We start from the raw sequence: 22,923 nt of genomic DNA on the forward strand, positions 1-22,923 counted from the left end.
CCCAATAGTCCATTCTCTTACCCAAATTCCATTATTTCAGTGAATGTACCAGTAATTCCATCATTTTATTAGCACAGTCATTCATTTGAGCAGCCAATTCCTTGCTCTCTTGTTTATGGTATTATTCTTCCAACAAGGCCATCTGTACAAGGTATCATAGTTGCCATGTTTGTTCCCAGACTTATGAAATCATTACACCTCAGTTTTTCCAAACCCTTAAGCTGTTCCTCCTCATTCCTGAATCTCAAAAAACAAAAAAACTCCACAGAAACAAAAGTTTTCCTGTTCTGTCTTGGAGTCAAACATTTTTTTCCTCATACAGATCGTGCCAAAAGTATTCTATAGATTAATCATTGCAAGGTGTTATTTTTGACTTTGTCATTTCTCTGGAGAGAAATTACAATTTTTGCTCTAGTAAGTCAACGCCAGTTTGAGCAATTCATATTCTTATATCACTACTGCGTTTAGTTGACCAACGTCTGTCCAGTTTGAAATACAAGTAGAGTAATACATGAGTATTTTCAACTCTAAAAATGCTAAATTACACACTTTTGGCCACTTGATGGTTTGGCATGTTGGCAATTCCACAAATAACCCTCCTATAATAGGAGCAGTGCCCTACAGATGTGTAAGTGTGGGAGTCTCCTGGGGAGTTGCAAGTTTTGCACAGCCACAGTATTTTATTTTTTGGGGGGGGGGCGGGGGGTTGGGAAATTCCATGAGAGGCTGCCTTGTTTTGGAACAGTTCGTATTTCTTTGGGTTTAGTTTTAGATCGGTTGTGATGACCTTAAAATCGCCACTTGAAATGTATCCATTAGTTTTTAAAGTTTTAGTGTTCAGTAGGATAGAGTTTAGATATAATAAAGAGACTGAAAGAGGTATGCCACACATCTGCTCTCTAAGCCTCCCAAAGGTGGCTATACAGTACATGGCTTGGAAGTCATTAGTTTAAATTGCCACAGTCATTGTCCTGCTCTCAAAGTAGGCTTTTTCTAATCTATTGGAGCCGCTACTGCTTCTTTTAAGATCCAGTGTGGAAAATCAGAATGAACTTCCTTCACCATTGCATTTTATAAGAAAATCCTTTAAAATTTAATTTTATTATCTGTAGTACACACACAATCTAGAGCTGTCATCTTTTTTTAACTGGAGCTGTGGATGAAATCTAAGGGTTAGTTGAGGCTTCCCGATACTATCAGTTATGCCTTCTCAAGACAACATCTCAGTGACCTGTAAAGGTTCTTTCTTCTTGGCACCTGCTACTGGCGAGGTGGCTGTTCAATGGGATGATTTCTCAGTCTCGTTTAGGATTATTGCAGTGCAACCTTTATCTTTTTTGAACTGTGAGAAGTCTTAGTCCATCTTGATCTCATTTAAATGTAGAGCACTACAGTGGGACAAATCCAGTGGAAACTCTGGGAATTCACTTTTATTCAGTTCTCCCTTCCTGATTTCATCTATACCACAATTTTTTTGTATCCAGTGGTTAACATTTTGCTACTTGGGGCCCTTTATTATTTGTCAGAAATATTCAGTAAACGAACACAAATTTGTTCCTGTTTCAGAACCACAAGACACTTAGTAACTAAAATTCACTGAGCCCTCACATCTTAAAGCAGTTCTCGACCACTCCCTATGCTTTCCCTGGTGGAAAAGTACTAGAGCACGGTTTCTGCTTCTGGAGGAAAGACAATTTGTATACTGCAAACTAATTGCCCACCGATATTTTTTCACATGCCAACACCTTTTAAAGAAACCACAGACTGAATTTGTAGCACATCTTTCCTGCATTTATTATTATTATTAATCATAATGAAACTAAGAACAATTATCTCATCTGCCATATTGCCTATCCAGACTTGGTTGAATTCCAGAGGTCCAATTTTGAAACCTAGTTTTCCTCACTTTGGGAATCATTAGTTAGGCGATTCAGTTTTGGAACTCCACTCTAATGTTAGAAATGTCTGGTCAACTTCTGTTCAAATCAGTCCTGTACTTTTAACAAGATTCTATTACATATTTAACAGTCAGACTCCCATTTTTGGAGCTAATTCTTGTACTTCTCAGTAGAGCCCTTTAGACTTGGTGGGCTCTTATTTTCCAAAGTGGATGAGAGACTTTCAGTGAGCTCTTGTGATACTCTGTTTAGTTTTAGCTCTTTTGGGGACTGCTGCAACAATTCAAATTTCTTTCAAATGACTTATTTTTCTGATCTTAATGTGTTAGTCTAGCTGTCTCTTTATAAACTAGTCCATTGTCTATTTATCTTAGAAGTCCTCAGTAGCATCTGGGTAAGACAGGAACACAAGTCTCAGGAGTTCTCCAATTCAGGATGTGTGTCTACCTTTCTGTCTCCTTTTAGCATTTATCTTTTTCCTGGGTGTATAAGAGTAGTTGCTGGCTGTGAATCACATATCAAGGGTTTGCATTGGATCTGAATTACCTGATATCATTTTTGAAGTAAATTCTGCAGTACCATTAGAACTGGACCACTCAAGCTGACTTCTAGAAATCCCTTTCTGTTCATCTCTCCAGCCATTCATTTGGGCTGTGATGTTGAATTGAGTGAAATAAGCCTCAGAGGAAGTTTTTTCCTCAAAGACAGTGGGCTTTTGTATTGTGCTCTAAAAATATAGTCTCTTCCCCTGGACTTCTGTGGATTGACATGGGGTAGAAATATGTTGTAAATATCCTGTCTTAATCAAGTTTTCTGGCTGGTATAATTCCTCATTAAAATGCATAACTTTGACTGTGATTTACTACTCTTTCAGTTCCCTTTCAAGCTGATTTATTTTTTAGCTGTCCAAGATTTTACTGCAGCTATTATCTGTTAACAAGTTTCAAGTTATCCAATGTTTTCTTTGTCTTCCCTATTTCCTGGAAAACCTTTTGGTTCATGACAGTGAGATTGCCAGTCATCAAAGTATGGTTCCTTTCAAGGATTGGTGTTTTCTAGATGTCCTTCAAAATTTGACCAGATGCTTTGTGAGCTGCTGCTCGAAGAAAGATTTAACTTTCACTACGTGTCCTATCACAGTTCTTTCTGGGAAACCTTTAGATGTTGCTTTAATTCCTTTTATGAAGTCTCCAGTTCTTCAGGTGTTTTCTGCATATCCCCACTCTTGCAATGTGTTGCTCAAGTCCAATAGGATGATGGAATCTTGGAGTCCAATGCTCTGTCTAATGTTTTCCATCAGCACAGATTTTTTTTTTCTATCCCTCTGTGGAATAGATTTTTATGTGTACTGAGGCATGTGCAAATGTACACCACCAGTAGAAACACAAAACCTAACGTGGGCGCTCTGCTAATTATCTGGGTGGCATTTGAATCTCTCCTGAGTGGTCACACAAGTACACATCTTTCAGGGGACACTGCTTATAGCAGCAGTATCTTTGAGGAGCGCCTTGTCCTTTCCCATTTCTTCCCACTGCAATTGAGCACACTCAGATTGCATGGCCATATAAAAGAGGCTTTGGCTCCATTGCTGCTTCAGTTCTTTCCAACTGCTGCAGTCTTAGGATGGGAAACATTTATTCTTCTTTGAATAGTGTCCCCCGGGTGCCTCACGTTAAATGCAAATGTTTTCCTGTACCTTTGATTAAAGATTTTTTTGTAGTAGTGTATGGTCAGCACCTGCACATGGCCTACTGTCCTAGTACCCCACACCTAGAGGTACAAGGTTGCTGTGTGGGCAAACCAGCCTGAGTTGCTTCTCAGTAGCCTTTGGCCACAAACAGTCTGTCATGTTCTTGCTTGTTGTGTGACTATTCCCTCTTATATTAGTGTGTTAAGCTTTATAGATAACTCTCAGTAGTACTAGTTTAGTACTTCACAGTTATTGTAATTTATGTTCCCCCTTTTTATTTTTCTTTAAAAAAAATTCCCTCCCTTTTAGTTGAGGGGCTGGAACAAATGCTGTCAGAGATAATGAGTTCCCCAGGCTTTAAAAGATGCCTCTCTTGTGGAGATGCCAAACCTGTTAGTGATGAGCACTAATCATTCATTGTTTGGGACTATCACGTTCCCAATAAGTAGAAGATCTTCTCTTCTTTTAAAAGGCAATCGGAGAAGAACAGAGAAATAAAATGTAGATTTCTAACAAAGGAGCATGCCTTGAAACCAGCTTCTGATCAAATGACAGAGAATTGCCCCTTACAGGTCCCCTTCACTTTTGTCAGTGACATCAGTCACTGAGAGCTTCCAAGGGGAAGATGGAATTAAAATATCCATCTCCAGTAGTTTCCCTTACTGATGTACTGATAGCCAAACCACTGGTACTGAGAGCTTCCCAGTCAAAATATAAGGAAGGGGATAAGAGGAGCAAAACAAAGAGTTACTTATCAAAGAAGATGATCTGGTCACCAGAGACATCAGCCTAGAATGCTAGCGAAGCTCCAAATACTTTAGGACCCATACCCATGAAATGTGCTAAGACTTCATAGCTCAGTAGTAAAGGGTATACTACTGATGACTACTACTGCTACCATATCACTAGCTTCAATCAAATCCTTGACCCACTTGGTAGCAACATCAGTGCCTCACACAACATCTTTTGCAACATCTTTGGTGCTTGTACCAAGTCCACTACCACAGGAATTCCAGTATCCAATAAGGCTCTTAAATTGCATTTAATCAGCTAATTGAGTAGTTGATGGAATTTCCATCAACTAGTTGATAAGGGGGGAAACTGCTGAGCCTCAGTGGGGTTACCTTTTAAGAGGCAGAGCATGGGACCCTGCTGCAGTTCTGCTTTTTAAATTTAGTAAGGCAGAGACACAGTGGGGAACCCCGGCATGGGCTAGGACTCAACTGTCCTGGCTCGTGCTCCATCCCACAAGCTGTGCCTCTGCTCTTAAATGTAGTAAGAGCCGGGTGACTCTTACTACATTTAAAAGGCAAAGCTACAGAGGGTTCCCATAACATAAGCACTAGAGGTCACCACATGAAATTAGTATGTAGCAGGTTTAAAACAAAACAAAGTTTGGTGACAGGATGCCTAATATAGTGACAGCTAGTGGAAATGGGGTAAGTTTAGAAGTTAAAATAAAAAATGAACAAATTAAAAATTACTCAGAAAACTTAGATGTCTTCAAGTCACTAGGGCTGATGAAATGCATCCTAGAATACTCAAGGAGCTGATAGAAGAGGTAGCCTTTAGCTGTCATGTTTAAAAAGTCATGGAAGTTAGGAGAGATTCCAGAAGACTGGAAAAGGGCAAAGAATAGTGCCCATCTATAAAAAGGGAAATAAGAACAAGATAATATTTTTGTATTTAAGAGAGAAACAGGGAAGGTGCTATACCTAGAATTTAGTAAAGCATTTGATACAGTCTCACATGATCTTCTTATCAATAAACTAGGGAAATCAACCTAGATGGGGCTACTATGAGGCGCATACATAATTGGCTTGACAACCATTCTCAGAGAGTAGTTATTAATGGTTTACAGTCATGCTGGAAGGGTTTAACAAGTGAGGTTCCTCTGAGGTCAGTTTTGGTACTGGTTCTGTTCAATATTTATATATTGGCATAGAGAGTATGCTTATTAAATTTGCTGATAATACCGAGCCTGGGAGGGGTTGCAAGTACTTTGGAGGATAGGATCATAACTTAAAATGATCTGGACAAACTGGAGAAATAGTCTGAGGTAAACAGGATGAAGCATAATAAGGAAAAATGCAAAGTATTCCACTTAAGAAGGAACAATCAGTTTCACACATACAGACTGGGAAGTGATTGTCTAGGAAGGAGTACTGCAGAAAGGGATCTACGGGTCATAGTGGACCACAAATTAAACATGAGCCAACATGTGACAGTGTTGCAAAAAAAGCAAACCTGATTCTGAGATGCATTAACAGGAGTGTTGTGAGCAAGACAGAAGAAGTAATTCTTCTACTGTACTCTGCACTGATTAGGCCTTAGAGTATTGTGTCCAGTTCTGGGCACCCCATTTTAAGAAATATGTGGAGAAATTGGAAAAAGTCCAGAGAAAAGCAACAAAAATGATTAAACATGAGCTATGAGGGAAAACTGAAAGACTTGGGTTTGTGTACTTTAGGAAAGAGAAGACTGACAGGGACATGATAGCAGTTTTCAAGTACCTTAAAAGGGTGTCACAAAGAGGAGAGAGACAAATTGTTCTCCTTGACCTGTGAGGATAGGACAAGAAGCAATGGGCTTAAATTGTGGCAAGGGAGACTTAGGTTGGACATTAGGAAAAACTTCCTGTCAGGGTGGTTAAACACTGGAAAAAGTTGCTTTGGCGGGGGTTGGGGGGTCGTGGAATCTCCATCACTGGTGATATTTAAGAGCAGGTTAGACAGACACTTGTCAGGGATGGTCTAGATGGTGCTTGGTCCTGCCGTGAGGGCACAGGACTGCACTTGATGACCTCTTGAGGTCCCTTCCGGTTCCAGAATTTTTTGATTCTAAGAAATGCATATTAACTGTTACTTATCATCTTTCTGGGTCCAGAAATTAAGTTTTCTAAATTTGGATAAAATGTTTCAACAAATATTCCAAATAGTCTTAATCAAGGTGCTCAAATGCAATGTTTTCCATCTACTTACCTTCTTTTGGTATCAGTTGTTGACTTGTTTTCCCTTTTACCCCATTCTGTTTAGCAGAAACTGACAGCTAGTAATTTTGATCTTGCTTCCAAAAACCTGCTTTTAAATTAACCTGCTAATACACGATGGCTGCATATGCATGTAATATGGTTGCAATTAGCTCAATCAGTTTGTGTTGTATGCCAGTCCTCTTAATCCAGGGTACACAGTGAATCTGAAATCTAAAGACTCAAGATGGATTCAAGAATACAGATCTGAAGATGAGACCTTCAGATCCATTAAGGCAAAAGCAACATGCAGTAGAGGATACATCTCAAATTTGTTCACATTTTCACTCTTCTTTGGGTCCAGTCAGATTGCATTTTCTGCCCCACAAAAACTAAGGTGAAAAGTACCGAGCGAGATCCTTGAAGTCATTACTACTACCACCACTTCAAACCTCTACAATGCCTCTAGTGAAGAACTTTTCTCCGCCTTCTGGGTATAGCATCTCTCCATTGTGGATCTTATTGTTGGCTTTGGATCCACAATCAGAGACTGATTCACATCCCAGGATTTTGCCAAAGAGACAGCCTTTTCCCAAGCAAAGTGTTCATGCTCAGGATAATGTCGGATTGCAGGTATATTCTTTGGGCATATGATACCAGATTGGAGAAACTGGCAGGAATGGCCTATTCCTCCCTGGATGGCCTGACTATACGAGTCCTTCTCTCTTCTCTTACCAGCTTAGAAGGTCAAACTTGTGGGTGCCAGACCATCTTCACTGCAATCTATGGATTTGAAAGATTAAAGCCCGCAGAGTATTGATCAGAGAGTTATAGAATTTCCCTTGCCCTCATTTAAAATAGGAGATCTTCCCCGAAGAGGATTATCAATAGGGAACTTTACAGGTTGGCTTTCTACATGACAATGCAGAGAGACACAGTAGCATCTCTCTAGACGATAATATAGGGACAGCAACAGTATCATCAGCCTTAGAATGCAATTCAATTTTATGAATTTGTTGATAGGATTGCATTGACTTTAAAATTGTCATCGGTAGCTTTTGTAGATTTCATTTCCAGTGTATGATATTCTGGTATCTACTGCCAAGGCAAAAAGTCTCCTTGCTTATATGGAAGGTCTGTGGCAACTGGCAGAGTCTCTTTGGTCCAAACCAACAATCAGCCTTTTAAAAAGCCAACAAATTATATCAAATCGAGTAGGAGGGATTTTCTTGTTTTTGTCTGCACACTCTGCCATTTCAGTTATAACTGCAACAATGCAAGGTATAGATCAAGTTTTCAGCCATAGATAAAAGTGTGGGCGGTGGGGTGGGGTGGGATGGGATGGGATGGGGGAGGGAATTTGATTTCCTGGTCAGAAATTTAGACTTCCTCCATTGCAACTTGAGACTATTGCTCCTCATTCTATCATCTGTTACCACAGAAAACAGCCTCTCTCCGTCCTCTTTAGAATCTCCCTTCAAGTAGTTGAAGGCTGCTATTAAATCCCCCCTCACTCTTCTCTTCAATAGACTCAGTAAGCCCAAGTCCCTCACCCTCCTCATAAGTCATGTGCTCCAGCCCCCGATCACTTTTGTTGCCCTCTGCTAAACTTTCTCCAATGCAGCCACATCCTTTCTGCGATGGGGGACTCAGAACTGGACACACTATTCTGGACCTCACCAGTGCAGAATAATAGGGAATAATCGCTTATCTAGATCTGCTGGCATTGCTTCTACTAATGCACTCCAATATGCAGTTAGCCTTCTTGGCTACAAGGGCACACTGTTGACTCTTCCACATCACATGGCCCAAATGTGCACATAGCTAGCTACCAGGTGGTTATGGCTAGATTTCAGATATGAGAGATGTCTGATCTCCCTTTTAGGAGTTTTATAGCTATAAAAACTTCATGGCCCACCTGTGCCACAACTGATTTTGAATATAAAAGCAAGCGCGGTATTGGTGGGTAGCTAGCAAACAGGAGAATTACCTGGAGACCCATACTACAGGGGCCTGTGCAAAGTTAGTCCATTTATCTTCAACCCAATGGGGCAGGGTTTTGGCTTTCTGCCTTGTCCCAGCTTTCTAACTTTGGCCCTGTTTGATGGACCTCCTCAAGACTACTCAGGACCCTCAAGGAGACTTGAGACCCCTGCCTGAGAATCACTGGTCTATTTAATGCAAAAATAGGTGAATTACTGGAAAAACTAAGAGACTCAGTCCACAGAAGGTAGCTAGGACTTGCATCTCTTTACAGAAACAGGATGTCTATCTGCTTTCAGATATCACAGGCAATAGATTTCACATTCTTCTTGCAGTAGAAACCAGAGGAGGCAGCCTTACTACTAGTAGTGCCCTCAACAGTAATCATCTTTTGCAGACATGAGAGGAAAAATTGTAAGAACCTCATATAAAGAGAAAACGCCTTGGTCACATCTTTCTTATCAAATGCCAGGCCTTAGGTTTGATGTCTTAATCGAGAAGTATCCTAATCTATGGCTGTAGAAATCTTCTTTCCAAATTTTATGATGCATAGACAACTATTGCCTTGGACAGATGGGTTTGGGGTACGATCAAGAAAAATCAATCCAATATATAACGCCTTCATGCCAGCCCCTCCACTTCCTCCTTTTTTTTTTAAGGAATCCTTCCCACAAAGGGCTATTTAAAATAATAATAATAATAATAATAATAAAAGTACAGGCTCTACTGAGTACAGATGTTCTAGAAAGAGTACTTCTGAACTCTTGAAATGAAATTTTGCTTCTATTCCTCAAGACACATCAGGAAACTTGAACGGTCTTCTAATCATTCTCTCTCTGTCAGCTTTAGATTGGCTCATTGCTCTAGACTGTGTGACTAGACTACAGGGTTTTTGGTTTTTTTAAGTATCCTTTTTTTTTTTCAAAAAAACTTCACCTGCTTCTAGACTGCAGCCGCGTTCTTTCGAAAGTAAATCGAAAGAACGCGGCATTGTTTTCGATCACGGTAAACCTCATTTTACGAGGAATAACGCCTTTTTTCGAAAGTACTTTTGAAAAAAGGCGCTATTGAATGCAAAGTGTGCTTTTTCGAAAGAGCATCTAGACTCTCTTTCGAAAAAGCGGCTCGCATTTTAAAAAAATCTGCTTGTAGTCTAGACACTCTTTTTTTGAAAGAAGCTTGTAGTCTAGACGTACCCAAACTGAGAGGTGAATTTCAATATTCCTATAAAGATATTCCACCACAAGTATCTTCTGAGTTCAGACCAGATATTTATTATTTTTCAGTCTTTTTACTGCTACCAAGGTTTTTACCAGGTTCCAATCCTGTGATTTTGTGTGTGTGTGTGTGTGTGTGTGTGTGTGTGTGTGTGGGGTCAGCAGTCCATCTATACTCAATGAATTATAGGATCAGAGACAAAACTGATGAGACAAATTGTAGAAAAAAGGAAAGGGGCTCATCTATACTGAGACTACAAAAATAGCTTTAAATACTATTCCAAGTGCACTAGATAAATGTCCGGGTAGAATGTCTGTTTTATTCTTTTAACATAATTTAAGTAGCGTAACATTGGCATGATGTACAAATTTAAATAACCCTGAAATTATCTACAGTATTTACAGTATCATAGGTTATCCTATTCATTGTACAGTAGAACTTCAGAATTAGGAACATGTTGGGAAGGGAAGTTGTTCATAACTCTGAACAAAGCCTTCTAGTTATTTCAAAAGTTTACAATTGAAATTGACTTTTTAAAAACTTTCCCTTAATTTTCCTTTTTTAAATCTCTGCTGCTGCCTGATTGCATACTTCCAGGTCCAAATGAGGTGTGTGGTTGACTGATCAGTTTTTAATATATAATGTGTATTTTCCATTCTGTCTGAAAATCAGTAGCTAAGTGTGTGTGTGTTTATGCTTTAATATCTAAATAAAGCTTTTTAAAATGCCATAACTAACATGAAGCACACCAATTAACCTGGTAACCTTATTGTATACTCTTTTTTTTTCTCCTTCCCTTCCTCCTTCTGTTTTTCCCAGTGCCTCTGGGTTTTTTGTTTGTTTGTTTTTCAATTTAGAAAAGAGACCACGTGTCTCTTCATCATGCATGCCTGGGATGTACCATACAAATTTGGAATAATAATTACTTGCCTTTGAATTGAACTAATTTTTGAGATGCTTTGTCTTACCTAAAATATGGTGTTAAGATAACTACATTCTTTTAAATTTTAGATTTCTGAAATCACTTGGACCTCATAACCTTAGATGTCTTTGAAGTGATATTTACTGTGCTCACTCTGACATCAATACCGGCTCATGTTCATTAAAACATGTTTCTGGTTTGGCCAATATTAAACATATTTAAGTGTTGCTGATATATATTTCTTAAAGCATCTGTTGTGAATCCTAATACTTGTCACTGCAGCAGGGGTTCTGTAACATTTTTTATAGGTTTTACTGAATGAAATGACATACATTGCCATTTAACTCCAAAGGAAAAGATGTTTGATAATAGTGTCAAATATGGGACAATTCCTTTAAGAACAGTGGTGTTTCTTCTTGGAGTCTTTTTCCCCTTTTTTAAATATGTAAATCACCTCATTTGTTCATTGCTGAAAAGACCATATTGAATGGGAATAAAGGAATTGCCTCCTGGAACACACAAGTATAGCATACTACTTCAGACAATGGCCAAATGCAGAAGAGATTCATGAAAATTCTTTAATATACCTAATTGTATTATTCTTTTAATTTCCACTTGGAATTGTGCCACGTTGCTTGAAGACTTGACAACCTGGTAATTTTATGTTTGGTGCTAGTGAATCTACAGATGATATCGCTGTTGTCAATATAAGTCAAGGCTCTCCTATGCCCAGCCTATGTTTAATAATTACAAGTGCTTGTATCATAACAAGTTTCTGCAGAGTGCTAGGTTTCCATTTAGTTTCTAGCATTTATAGTTGAAGATAATCTTCTGAAAATGAACCAGTGGAGGGCAGAAAATAGCAGCAGAGGAATTTTAACTGTCCTACTATATTTTTCTACTGAACACATCCCTGCAGGCAGTGGTAACTTTACTAGATCCCTAATCCCACAGAGATCTCTATGTAGGCATAAGTATCCATCTTCATGAAATTTTTTGCAACATGGAGACCTAAAAAATATCAGTTATAAGGGCAACAGTCTCTGAAAAATGTCTGCTTTTTTAAAGGGATGCTTGTTATACATTAAAGGTATAAAGTGCAATGTATAATAAGTTATTTGAAAAGAAGTTTGACCTAGGATGAAGAATTTTTTTAATAATACTTAAAACATAAGAGTGGCCATACTGTGTCAGACCAAAGATCCATCTAGCCTAGTAGCCTGTCTTTCAACGGTGGCAAATGCCCGGTGCCCCAGAGGAAATGAACAGAACAAGTAATCATCAAGTGATCCCTCTCCAGTCATCCATTTCTAGCCTCTGACAAACAGAGGCTAGGGACATCATTCTTACCCATCCTGGCTAATAGCCATTGATGAACCTAACCTCCATGAATGTATCTATTTCTTTTTTGAACCCTGTTAAAGTCCTGGTCTTCACAACAGCCTCTGGCAAGGAGTTCCACAGGTTGACTGTGCACTGCATGGAGAAAAACTTCCTTTTGTTTGTTTTAAACCTGCTACCTATCAATTTCATTTGGTGACCCCTTAGTTTTTATGGTACGGGAACAAGTATATAACTTTTTCTTCACTTTTTCCACACCAATCATGATTTTATAGACCTCTATCATGTCCCCCTTGGTCTCCTTTTCTAAGCTGAAAAGTTCTGTACACAGTATTCAAGAAATGGGCATATCATGGATTTATATAGAGGCAATACAATATTTGCTGTATTATTATCTATCCCTTTTTCAATTATTCCTGGCATTCTGTTTGCTTTTTTGACTGCACATTGAATGGATATTTTCAGAGAACTATCCACACTGACTCCAAGATCTCTCTCTTGAGGGGTTATATCTAAATTAGTCTCCATCATTGTCTATGTGTAGTTGGGATTATTTTTTAAAATTTGTATTTCCTTACATTTATCAACATTAACTTTCATTTGCCATTTTGTTGCCCAATCACTTAGTTTTGTGACATCCCTTTGAAGCTCTTGACACTCTGCTTTGGTCTTAACTATCTTGAGCAGTTTAATAGCATCTGCAAATTTTGCCTCCTCACTTTTTACCCCTTTCTCCAGATCACTTATAAATCAGTTGAATAGGATTGGTCCCAGTATGCATCCTTGGGGGACACCACTAGTTTACCTCTCTCCATTCGGAAAACTTTCCATTTATTCGTACCCTTTGTTCCCTGTCTTTTAACTAGTTATCAGTCCATGAGAGGATCTTCCCTTTTATCCGATGACAGCTTATTTTACTTAAGAGCCTTTGGAGAGGGACTTTGTACAAGGCTTTCTGGAAATTGAAGTACACTATATCTACTGGATCCCCTTGTCCACATGCGTATAGACATTCACATGCTTATGGACCCCCCCCCCCCCAAAGAGCTCTGGTAGATTAGTAAAGTATGATTTCCCTTATCAGAAACCATATTGACTTTCCCCCAACAAATTCTGTTCATCTATGTCTGACAATTTTTTTCTTTACTATAGTTTCAACTGATTTGCCTGGTACTGACATTAGACTTACCTGTCTGTAGTTGCCAAGATCACCTCTAGAGACCTTTTAAATATTGGTGTTATATTAGCTATCTTCCAGTCAGTAGGTATAGAAGCTGATTTAAGATAGGTTACAAGCACAGTTAATAGTTCCGCATTTCCACATTTGAGGTCTTTCAGAACTCTTGAGTGAATTCCATCTGGTCCCAGGGACTTGTTACTGTTAAGTTTATCAATTTGTTCCAGAACCTCCTCTAATGATCATAATGGTCCCTTCTGACCTTAAAGTCTGTGAGTCTATAATGACACCTCAATCTGGGATAATTCCTTAGATTTGTCACCTAAAAAAAATGGCTTGGGTTTAGGAATCTCCCTAATATCCTGAGCTGTGAAGGCCAAAGTAAAGAATTCATTTCCTTTTTTCCACAGTGACCTTATCATCTTTGAGTGCTTCTTTAGCATCTCAATTGTCCAGTGGCCCCACTGGTTGTTTAGCAGGATTCCTGCTTCTGATGTACTTAAACATTTTGCTATTACTTTTTGAGTTTTTGACTGACTGCTCTTCAAACTCCTTTTTGGCTTTTCTTATTATACTAGCTAATAACATGTCATACAACAGGGTTTTTCAGGACTCTCCTCCATGTCTGTCTCTCTCTCCCTCCTCCTGCCTCCTCCCCCCAGCTCTCCTCCACCTCCTGCCTCTTTCTCCGTCTCTCTTTCTCTTCTCCCCCTCCTCTGTCTCACTCTTCCTTTCTCTTCTCCTCCCCCTCCTGTCTCTCATTCGGGGGACTGCGGAGCCCAAACGGCTGTTTGGGCTCCGCGCTCCCCGTGCGGGGGCAAGCAGCACAAGCGGGTGTTTGAGCTACACACTCCTCATGCAGCGCGGGGAGCGCAGAGCCTAAACAGCTGCTTGTGCCACTTGTTCCCTGCCCAGCAGCCTGGCGAAGCGGTGTAGAACTCAGCTGAGTGCCATGGCGCGAGGCAGCAGCACCCCCTAGAGGTGAATCTGTAATGCTACAGCGTTACAGAGTCACAGACATTGGGCTACTATATATATGATTTTTACACTTAATTTGACAGTTTTTGCTCCTTTCTATTTTCCTCACTAGGATTTAACTTCCACTTCTTAAACGAGCCTTTGTATCTCCCAAAACTTCTTTTGTTAAGCCACTGAGAGACTTTTTTTTTTCTCTTACTGTGTTTTTTAATTTGGGGTATACATTTAAATTGGGCCTTTATTATGGTATCTTTGACGTTTCCTTACAGATTGCAGGGATTTTACTTTTGGTCACTGTACCTTTAATTTTTGTTTAACCTCCTCATTGTTGTGTAGTTCCCCTTTTGAAAACAAAATGCCACAGTGCTTGGGTGCTGAGGTGTTTTTCCATCTACAGGGATATTATTACGTTATGATCACTATTTCTAAACAATCCTAATACCTGCGGTAGTGGTACAGAATTTATACTTTTTTATAAAATATTTTGTTCTTTTTTTCAGTTTTTTAAATTTATCTCTTTAAATTTGAAATGCCTTGCTCTTAACATAGAATCATAGAATACTAGGACTGGAAGGGACCTTGAGAGGTCATCGAGTCCAGTCCCCTGCCTTCATGGCAGGACCAAATACTGTCTAGACCATCCCTGATAGACATTTATCTAACCTACTCTTAAATATCTCCAGAGATAGAGATTCTACAACCACCCTGACAGTTAGGAACTTTTTTTTAATGTCCAACCTAAACCTCCCTTGCCACCTAAACCACAGACCCCTGCGGAACTCCACTTGATATACCTTTCCAGCAGGAATCAGCCGCTGGTCAGGATACCTTCCTGGAATCATCCACTGGTCAGTTTCAGCAGTGGCTGACTTGGGGACGCCTGGGACAGAGCAGCTGGGGTGCTGCCGAGTTGGTCTTGCAGCACCAAGGGGTGGCGCTACCAGACCGACCCGGCAGCACCCCAGGTGTCCCCAAGAGCAGCTAGGGTGCTGCATGGTTGGTCCTGTAGCACTGCTCCTCAGCACTGCAGGACCCACCCAGCAGCACCCCCAGCTGCTCTGTCCCAGGCGTCCCCAAGAGCAGGTGGGGTGCTGCCAGGTTGGTCTCGCAGCGCTAAGGGGCAGCGCTACTGGACCAACCTGGCAGCACCGCAGCTACTCTGCCCCAGGTGTCCCCAATTCAGCCGCTGCTGAAACTGACCAGCAGCGGCTGAATCGGGGACGCCAGGGGCAGAGCCGGACTATCGGAAGGGGGCGCTATGAGGGCTCTGGGGTGGCATCCTCCCCCACCCCACTCCAGACCTCTCATAGCCACCCCTTCCAGTAGTCTGGCATTTCTGATAATCCAGTACCCCCTGGGTCCTAAAGGTGCCGGATTATCGGAAGTTTACTGTATATAGTACAACAAAAGCAGCCCTTAGAATGACAGCACTGGAAAACCTCTGAATAATCCAGTAAATCATGAGGGTGAATTGAGTGATTGATAGCTGCTAGTCCTGGAGAATAAAGTATTTTAGGTATCCACAGAAGAAAAGGCATAGGCCCTAATTTTGTGGCTCAACTTTGACCTGTGTTAAGGGAGGGGAGCCTTTTTTGGGGAGGTGGCCACTGACTCACAGCAAAATTAATTGGAGGCCGCACACTAGTGAGAAGTTTAAAAACAAACAAAAACAAAATCCCTCACTGATCTGGCTCCCATCTGAGAAGGAGGAAGAGACTGCTCACATTCCCCTCCCACACTAAAGCTTATGGCCATGGTCACCAAACCTGTCAATTGTGATCAACTGGTCCATCAGAGGAGCTCAACCAGTCGATTGTGAGGCATTCGGGCCTTCCCCGTTTCCCCCCACCTCCAAGAAGCCGCCCCTTCTGATACTACCTCCAGCGACAATGGAAGTAGCTCTGGTTTCCTGCGGAGTGGGAGGGGGAAGTCCTGCAGCTGCGTGCTACATCTGGGGTTCAGGAAGTGCGTGGGCTGCTCTTCCCCTGCCCAAATTAGCTGGCGTACAGCTGGAAAGGATGGGTCTGTCGTGCACCGGGGACTTCCTTCTCCCTGCTGCCTTCCTGGGCGGGGGAGGAGTAGGAGTCCCAGGACTGCCAGCTCCAATTGCTCAGGAAGCCGGTGCTGCCATGGGGAGCAGAAGAGCAGAGCACACATGCTTCCTGAGCAGTTGGTGCTGGCACAGTCCTGGGACTCCTACTCTTCCTACCTCTCTCCCCTGCTGCCTTCCTGCACAGGGCGGAAGTTGCCAGCGCACGACAGACACGTCTATTCAAGAAACATGCCGGCTGTTTGGGGAGGAGGGAGCAGCACACGTGCTTCCTGAGACCTGGACCTGGCGCCCAGCTGCAGGATCCCCAGGTACTGGCCTTAGCTGTACCTGTCTCCTCCACCTGGATCACCAGCACCCACCAGTCCCCTGCCCCAGCACCCTTTCCCCTACACCAGCAATCCACAGTGCCCTGCCCCAGCACCCTGCCCCCACCAGCACCCTCCCATCTGCCCCTCCACCCTGTCCCGTATCGCACCAGCACAGCTGGGGCCACGGTAGTGAGGCTTGGGGGAGGGGGGGCGGGATTGAGAGGGGTTTGGTTTTGTTTTGGTTTGGTTTTGCATCTCACTTGTGTGGCCCCGACTGACTTTTATGTGGGTCAGTGACCCCTGACTCAAAACAGGTTCTCCGCCCCTTTCATAAATAAAGACAATGCTGAAACCTTTTGTTTTTGACAAAGTTTTATTTAAAAATGAAGCCTGGCTAACAAGCTCCCAATTGGGCCCAAGCATCACGACATCATAACACTCTGGCCACGACATCATAACACTCCTGCACACACACACACACACACACACCAGACCCCAAATCTGAGCCTATCCTACACTGGAACCCCCTGTCCTGAGCCCCTCTCATTGCCAAACTCCTGCACCCCCACCCCCATCCTCAGTTTTCTACCACAACACTCCTGCTATAGACACACAAGGCACATCTGGGTCCTGAGCTTGTCATACTCCCAACCTCCCTGCCCTGAGCCCCTCACACATCCCAGCCCAAATTCCTGCACCCTCACATCCACAAGCCTGTGACTTGCTCAGCACCCCAACTCTCCACCTGACCCCAACACTCTCCAGCCTGGAGCCCCCTCCCTGAGCCAGCATCCCTTTCTCTACCTCCTCCTGCATCCAAATTCCGTCCTTGTACCTTTCACCCCTTTCCACACCCAAATCCCTTATTCCCACCCCAGAGCCTGCACCACCTGTCTCAATCCAGTGAGAGTGTATAAGGGCTAGGGATAGCAAGTGATGGAGAGAAGAGGAACAGAGGGCATCTCAAGGAAGGGGTGGAGTCTTGGGGAAGGCATGGGGTAGATCTTCACTTGCCCTGACATTTAAAGAGTGATTTTGGGTGTAAAAAGGTTGGAGACCCCTGGCCTAGGAGGATCCAACCTAGTAGATTTTGTATGTTCCAGCCTTGCACTGGGACAGTGAGAGGACTGGAATGCCAGCACAGGCTCCCCAATGCTGCGTAGAGGCCCCTGAACCTTTTTTGGGGGAGGGGGGCTGAACCAGACCTCAAGTTAATGTAGTCTCTGCTTATTCAATCCTTGCCTCCTTTGCTGAGATTGACAAAAGCTTGTGAGTTGTAGCTAATTGTAGTGATTTCAGACAGGCAAAATGTTTCAAACGAATAGCTTCTCTGAAAAATACATTTTTGGTCTGCCCAAACTTCTTCATAACTTAGACATGAATCTGCCGAATAATTTTGACCAAAAAACCAAAGCAAAACACCTCAACTTTTCTGGCTTTTAATGGTGGAGGGAGGAGGAGGAAGCCTTCCTTCTAACTTTAAGCCCATGGTTACAGCACTCACTTGACCATGTGAGAGGTCCAGGTTTGATTTCCCTTTCTGCTTGATGTGGAGAAAGGATTTGAATTTGGTAATCCACTTTGCATGAGTTAGCCCTAGCCAGTGGGCTTTGGAGTATTCTAATCTTTGTCTCAGTTTGTTCCATTGTGAATAAATAATTATTCATTGGATCAGGGATTTGAAGCTGGGTTCCCCCATCCTATAAGGATACCATAACTACCAAGGTATAGTGTCATTCTCATATTCTCTCTCTGGCCCTATATATTTTTTACAAATTTTTTGGAAGTATTCATTCATCTCTAGAACAGGTTGAACCTCCCATATCTGGGACACTCTGGTTCAGCAACATCCATGGTTCATGGACTAAAGAGCCCCAGAGGCAAGAGCAGAAGCCAGCTGAAAAAAAAATGGGGAACTGGGGAGTCTTGGCTGGGCTAGATGGAAGATGGGGAAGCACCGCCCTGGCTGTGGAACCTCCAGCATCAGCTGGGCCAGGCACTGTCTGGGGAGTTCTTGCCCCCACCAGGCGTCAGCTGGGCCAGGCAGCCAGAGTGTCCTGGCCGTAGCTGGAAAACCTGCGGCTGTGGCAGACAACCTGGCCAGGGAAGCCCGGGAAACCTCCTTTGGCAGCAGAGCTGGTATAATCTGGTAGCCCTGGCCCAGGGAATCATTCCCTTACTCCCCTCCCCCGCTGAAGCGGGACTGGCGGAGGCAAGTGGCTATGGTCAATGAACCCAGCAGCGGCCAGGTGATCCCAGCCAGGGGACTCTGAGTCAGTGCGCAAGCAGCGAGGAGGAGAGTCTGTGCTGAACCAGTGTTTGTGGGGCCAGCAGCAGGGCAGGGAGCCTCAGGGAGAAGATCCCCAGAGGAGAGCAGCCAGCAGGGGAACACTGACCTCCTCTAGTCGGGCAAACACCCTGGTTCAGGACAGCTCCGGTCCCAAAGTTGCCAGGAGCCCAACTTGTAGTGATGGGGATTTTGTGATTCAGATGCTGAAAATCTGTATTGAGACATGCAAAATCATTTATGTTAGCCTCAGAAATGATGTTCCATTACCTAACCTAGATATTCTTAGCCCTTGAACCCAAGGGATAAAACAAGGGTTTTACCAAGTAAAGAGATTCAAGTCTGGGTGACTTATCCTACCCCATTAGAATAAGATTCACTTTCTCATTCGAGAATTTGTCTTCTTCCTCGCTGGAGACTCAAAGTGCAGTTCTCTAGATTACATGAAAATTTTGCCAAGTCTGCTTGGTTCAGTCCACTTCAAAAGGGAAAGTACCAGGAAATTAGATGAGCCAGCTTTGTCTGCATTGTACCTTTCTGGCAGCAGAAAATGGATATAATGGGTAGGTCAGTGTGGTCCTTGGTGTTTTAATTAAAGGGGTATGGTTCTGGGGCTCCATATCAAAGTCTGAACTTTCTCCAATATGTATAAGAAAAGAGGGGAGCCAAAAAGGTGAAAGTCAGTCTGAGAGAGAGAATAATGAGATAGGCGATTTTTCATTCTGGTGTGCCCGTCTCTGTACTATCGAAGACCCCTATTATTGCATCTTTCTCAGCCTCTGAAAAAGAGGAGAAACCTGCTTTGCTTTAGGTGTCTGTATTATTATGGATGGATTTTACTATGTCAAGAAGTTTTTATAAACATTTTGGGAAATCTAATATAGTAGAAATATTAAAAATGTATTTGATTATAAAATGCTTTAACAGTACATTAAAAGGAATTGTGTGCACAGAGAAGTCTTCATTAGGCATATTTTTCTCTTCATCTGCATTTTAATTTTTCATCCTTCATATTATGGTGTAAACCATAAGTCAACTTTTTCTTTAATACATTTCAGAAAGCAAGTTCAAACATTACTAGAAAACAAAGCACAATAGCAAATAATTAATTTTCATATAAAATATTCAATGGTTTTCTTTAATTTCTTGGCTTCTAGTATTTTTTCGCAATTGCTAGCACTTTCATGTGTTTCTACAATATATAAAATTACACCATAATACTTACACTACATATTCGACACAATCACATTAATTATAGTACATTTTTATATGCATATAGTTAATATTACACACAGCACATGCTAACTAGAGATTCTAGGAAAGAAGCTATACATTTCTTTAACTTTTTAGTGTCAGTTCTTGAATAGTTGTATATGATTGACACATTCTACTGCTTTCACATTACTTTATTTTAGTATAGCTAAGTTTTAGCTAAATCTAAAAGAGTTAAATATATTTATTATTCAGTTTGTAAAGTTTTGGTTTAAATTTTATACCTACAGGTCTCCAATAGTCAAGCATCACCACAATCTGCTACTACACCAAGGATGGAAAGTGCTAAAGGAACCACAATTGCTACCTCTTCTAGAACTCCTCCATCACTCAGTCTTCAGGGTCCCTTGTGTCCTCCTGTGTGTCCCCCAGCTCCATTAGATGAATTGTCTCCGGACAGCATTGACGCTCATACATTTGATTTCGAAACAATCGCTCATCCAAACTTAGAGCACGCCCTTAAGCAAGGGTCTTTAGACTTGGATTCACTAGCAGAAAGTCCAGAGTCTGACTTTATGTCAGCAGTAAATGAGTTTGTAATAGAGGAAAATCCATCATCTCCTAATATAGTAAGTGATCCACAAAGTCCAGAAATGATGGTGGAGTCTCTCTATTCTTCAGTTATCAATGCAATAGACAGTAGACGTATGCAAGACACAAATATTTGTGTAAAGGAAGATTCTCTAAATTCTCGCATGGAGAAATGTAGAGTTGTTGCACAGGAATCACAGTTTAACTTAAGAAACATAAAAGAAGACCTTTGCCACTTTAGAACATTTGTAAAAAAAGAACAGTGTGACTTTTCAAATTCTTTAAAATATACATCAGTAGAAATAAGGAATATTATACAAAAAGTAAAACTTTCACTTGAAAAAACACTAAAAGATGAACATGAAAAAGAATTGCAATCTTTCAAAAGTGAGTATGAAACTAGAATTAGTACGTTACTGGAAGATGTTGAGGAAAACAAAAAAAAGATTAAAAAGTTAAAGGGAGACTTAATAGGTCTTGAAGAAGTTTTGCAAAACAAAGATAATGAATTTGCAATGGTGAAAAATGAAAAAGAAGCTGTTGTTTGTCTGCAGAATGAGAAAGATCAGAAATTACTTGCATTGGAAGGGCAAATGAAGGATCAGAATTGCGAAATTAAAGAACTACGGCAGTCACGTGAGATGATATTGGAAAATTTGAAAAAGCTTCATGTTGAAAATGATGAAAAAATTAAACTTTTGAGAGCAGAACTTCAGAGTTTGGAACATGCTCATCTTAAAGAATTGGAAAACAATCTACAAATCAGGCATACACAGGAATTTGAGAAATTAATAGCCGAGCACAAGGATTGTTTAGATCAGTTAAAAAAAGAAAACTACCAGAGATTTGAAGAAATGCAGGAATCTCATGCAGCAATTGTCCAAGAGAAGGACCAACAGATAGAGGAGTTAAAACTCAAAGTTTCTGATCTCTTTGACTTGAGGTGCAAATTAGAAGTTGAACTTGCACTAAAGGAAGCAGAAACAGATGAAATGAAGATGATGTTGGAAGAAAGCCGAACTCAGCAACAGGAGCTCGTAAAGTCCTTTATTGATAAGGAAACAGAAAATTTAAGAAAGGAGTTAGATAAATTAAACCATAAGATACAAGTTAACAACGATGACTATGAAGTGGGCCTAGCAGAGCTAAGAACTTTAATGACAATTGAGAAAGACCAGTGCATTTCAGAATTAGTGAACAGATGTGAAGAAGAAACAAATTTGCTTAAAACTGAATTAAACAAAATAACCTCTTTACACCAAAAAGCTTTAGAAGTAGAAAAAAGTCTGAAAGAACAAATAATAGAACTACAGAGTCAGATAAAAGTGGAAGCAAATGCCCTAGAAAAGCAAAAGGAGGAAAAATTGGCTTTGTGTGAACAGAAGGACAAATTTGAAGTTATTATCCATAATCTCAAGGAGGAAAAAGAACTTCTAATAACTAACCAAGAACAGGAAAAAAAACTATTTGTTCAAAAGCTCAGTAGTGAAAAAGAGGAAGCCATACGAATATCCCTTAAGGAGTCTGAATTAAAGAGGGAAGCTGTTGAAAAAGAACTCTTGGAAAAAATACAACTACTTGAGATGCAAGTAAATCAGAGGTACTGTAAGAATTAAGTTGTACTTTAAGTGATCTAAAAATAAGATTATTCACCAATTCTTATGGTTTACTGCATTTTCAAGGTAATCTTCAATACAAAACCTCAGTTTCTACCCATTTATGATTCAGTTTAACTGTTTTTGTATTCGTTTCAAATTAAGACTCATACATGGTAACTTTTTTTTGTATCATTGGACTCTAAATTAATAAATTAACTCAAGATATTTTGTAGCGATAAGTTATATTATTGTTCCTTAACATTCTGAATAGTGTATTTAAAACCATATTTAATTCAAGCCCTTTTTTAAAAAGTCAGTGTATTGTAGTTAATCTTAAGGTTTGAAACTTTTTAAAATGTTTTTAATAGGTCTTTTGGATTTCAAATTTGTAAACTACACATGTCGCAGAGATCCTAAGCACAGGCAGAGTTTGGTAGAATCATTGTAATATCACACCTTTGTATCCTTTCATTTAGCATATGAAAAATTACTGTCTTGCCATCTTATCCAAGAAAAGGACACAAATATGGTACATTAAAGCTGTTATAAGAAAACATATTCCTTTTTTTGGCAGTCAACCACTCATTTAATGGCAGCAGATAAACCTGACACTTGCCAGCTGTTCCATAACTTATATGACATACAACCTCTTATGCTTCTGAAAGGGAGTGTTAGTATGGCAACCTGAAGTTCTTTAGC

The 22,923-nt window shown here is 40.9% G+C and overlaps 1 protein-coding gene across 6 annotated transcripts in view; it reads left to right on the forward strand.

The window, feature by feature from the left end:
- The window catches only part of RB1CC1 (RB1 inducible coiled-coil 1), a 162,448-nt gene that overhangs the window by 95,000 nt on the left and 44,525 nt on the right, over window positions 1–22,923 (forward strand). For all 6 annotated transcript variants that reach the window (XM_075920708.2, XM_075920707.2, XM_089776257.1 and 3 more), the window contains one exon: window positions 20,326–22,226. In XM_075920708.2, coding sequence (XP_075776823.1) covers window positions 20,326–22,226 — 1,901 coding nt within the window. The remainder of the gene's footprint in view (window positions 1–20,325; window positions 22,227–22,923) is intronic.

The sequence above is a fragment of the Pelodiscus sinensis genome, chromosome 2, assembly GCF_052426305.1.
Source record: "Pelodiscus sinensis isolate ZL-2025 chromosome 2, ASM5242630v1, whole genome shotgun sequence".
NCBI lineage: Eukaryota > Metazoa > Chordata > Testudines > Trionychidae > Pelodiscus > Pelodiscus sinensis.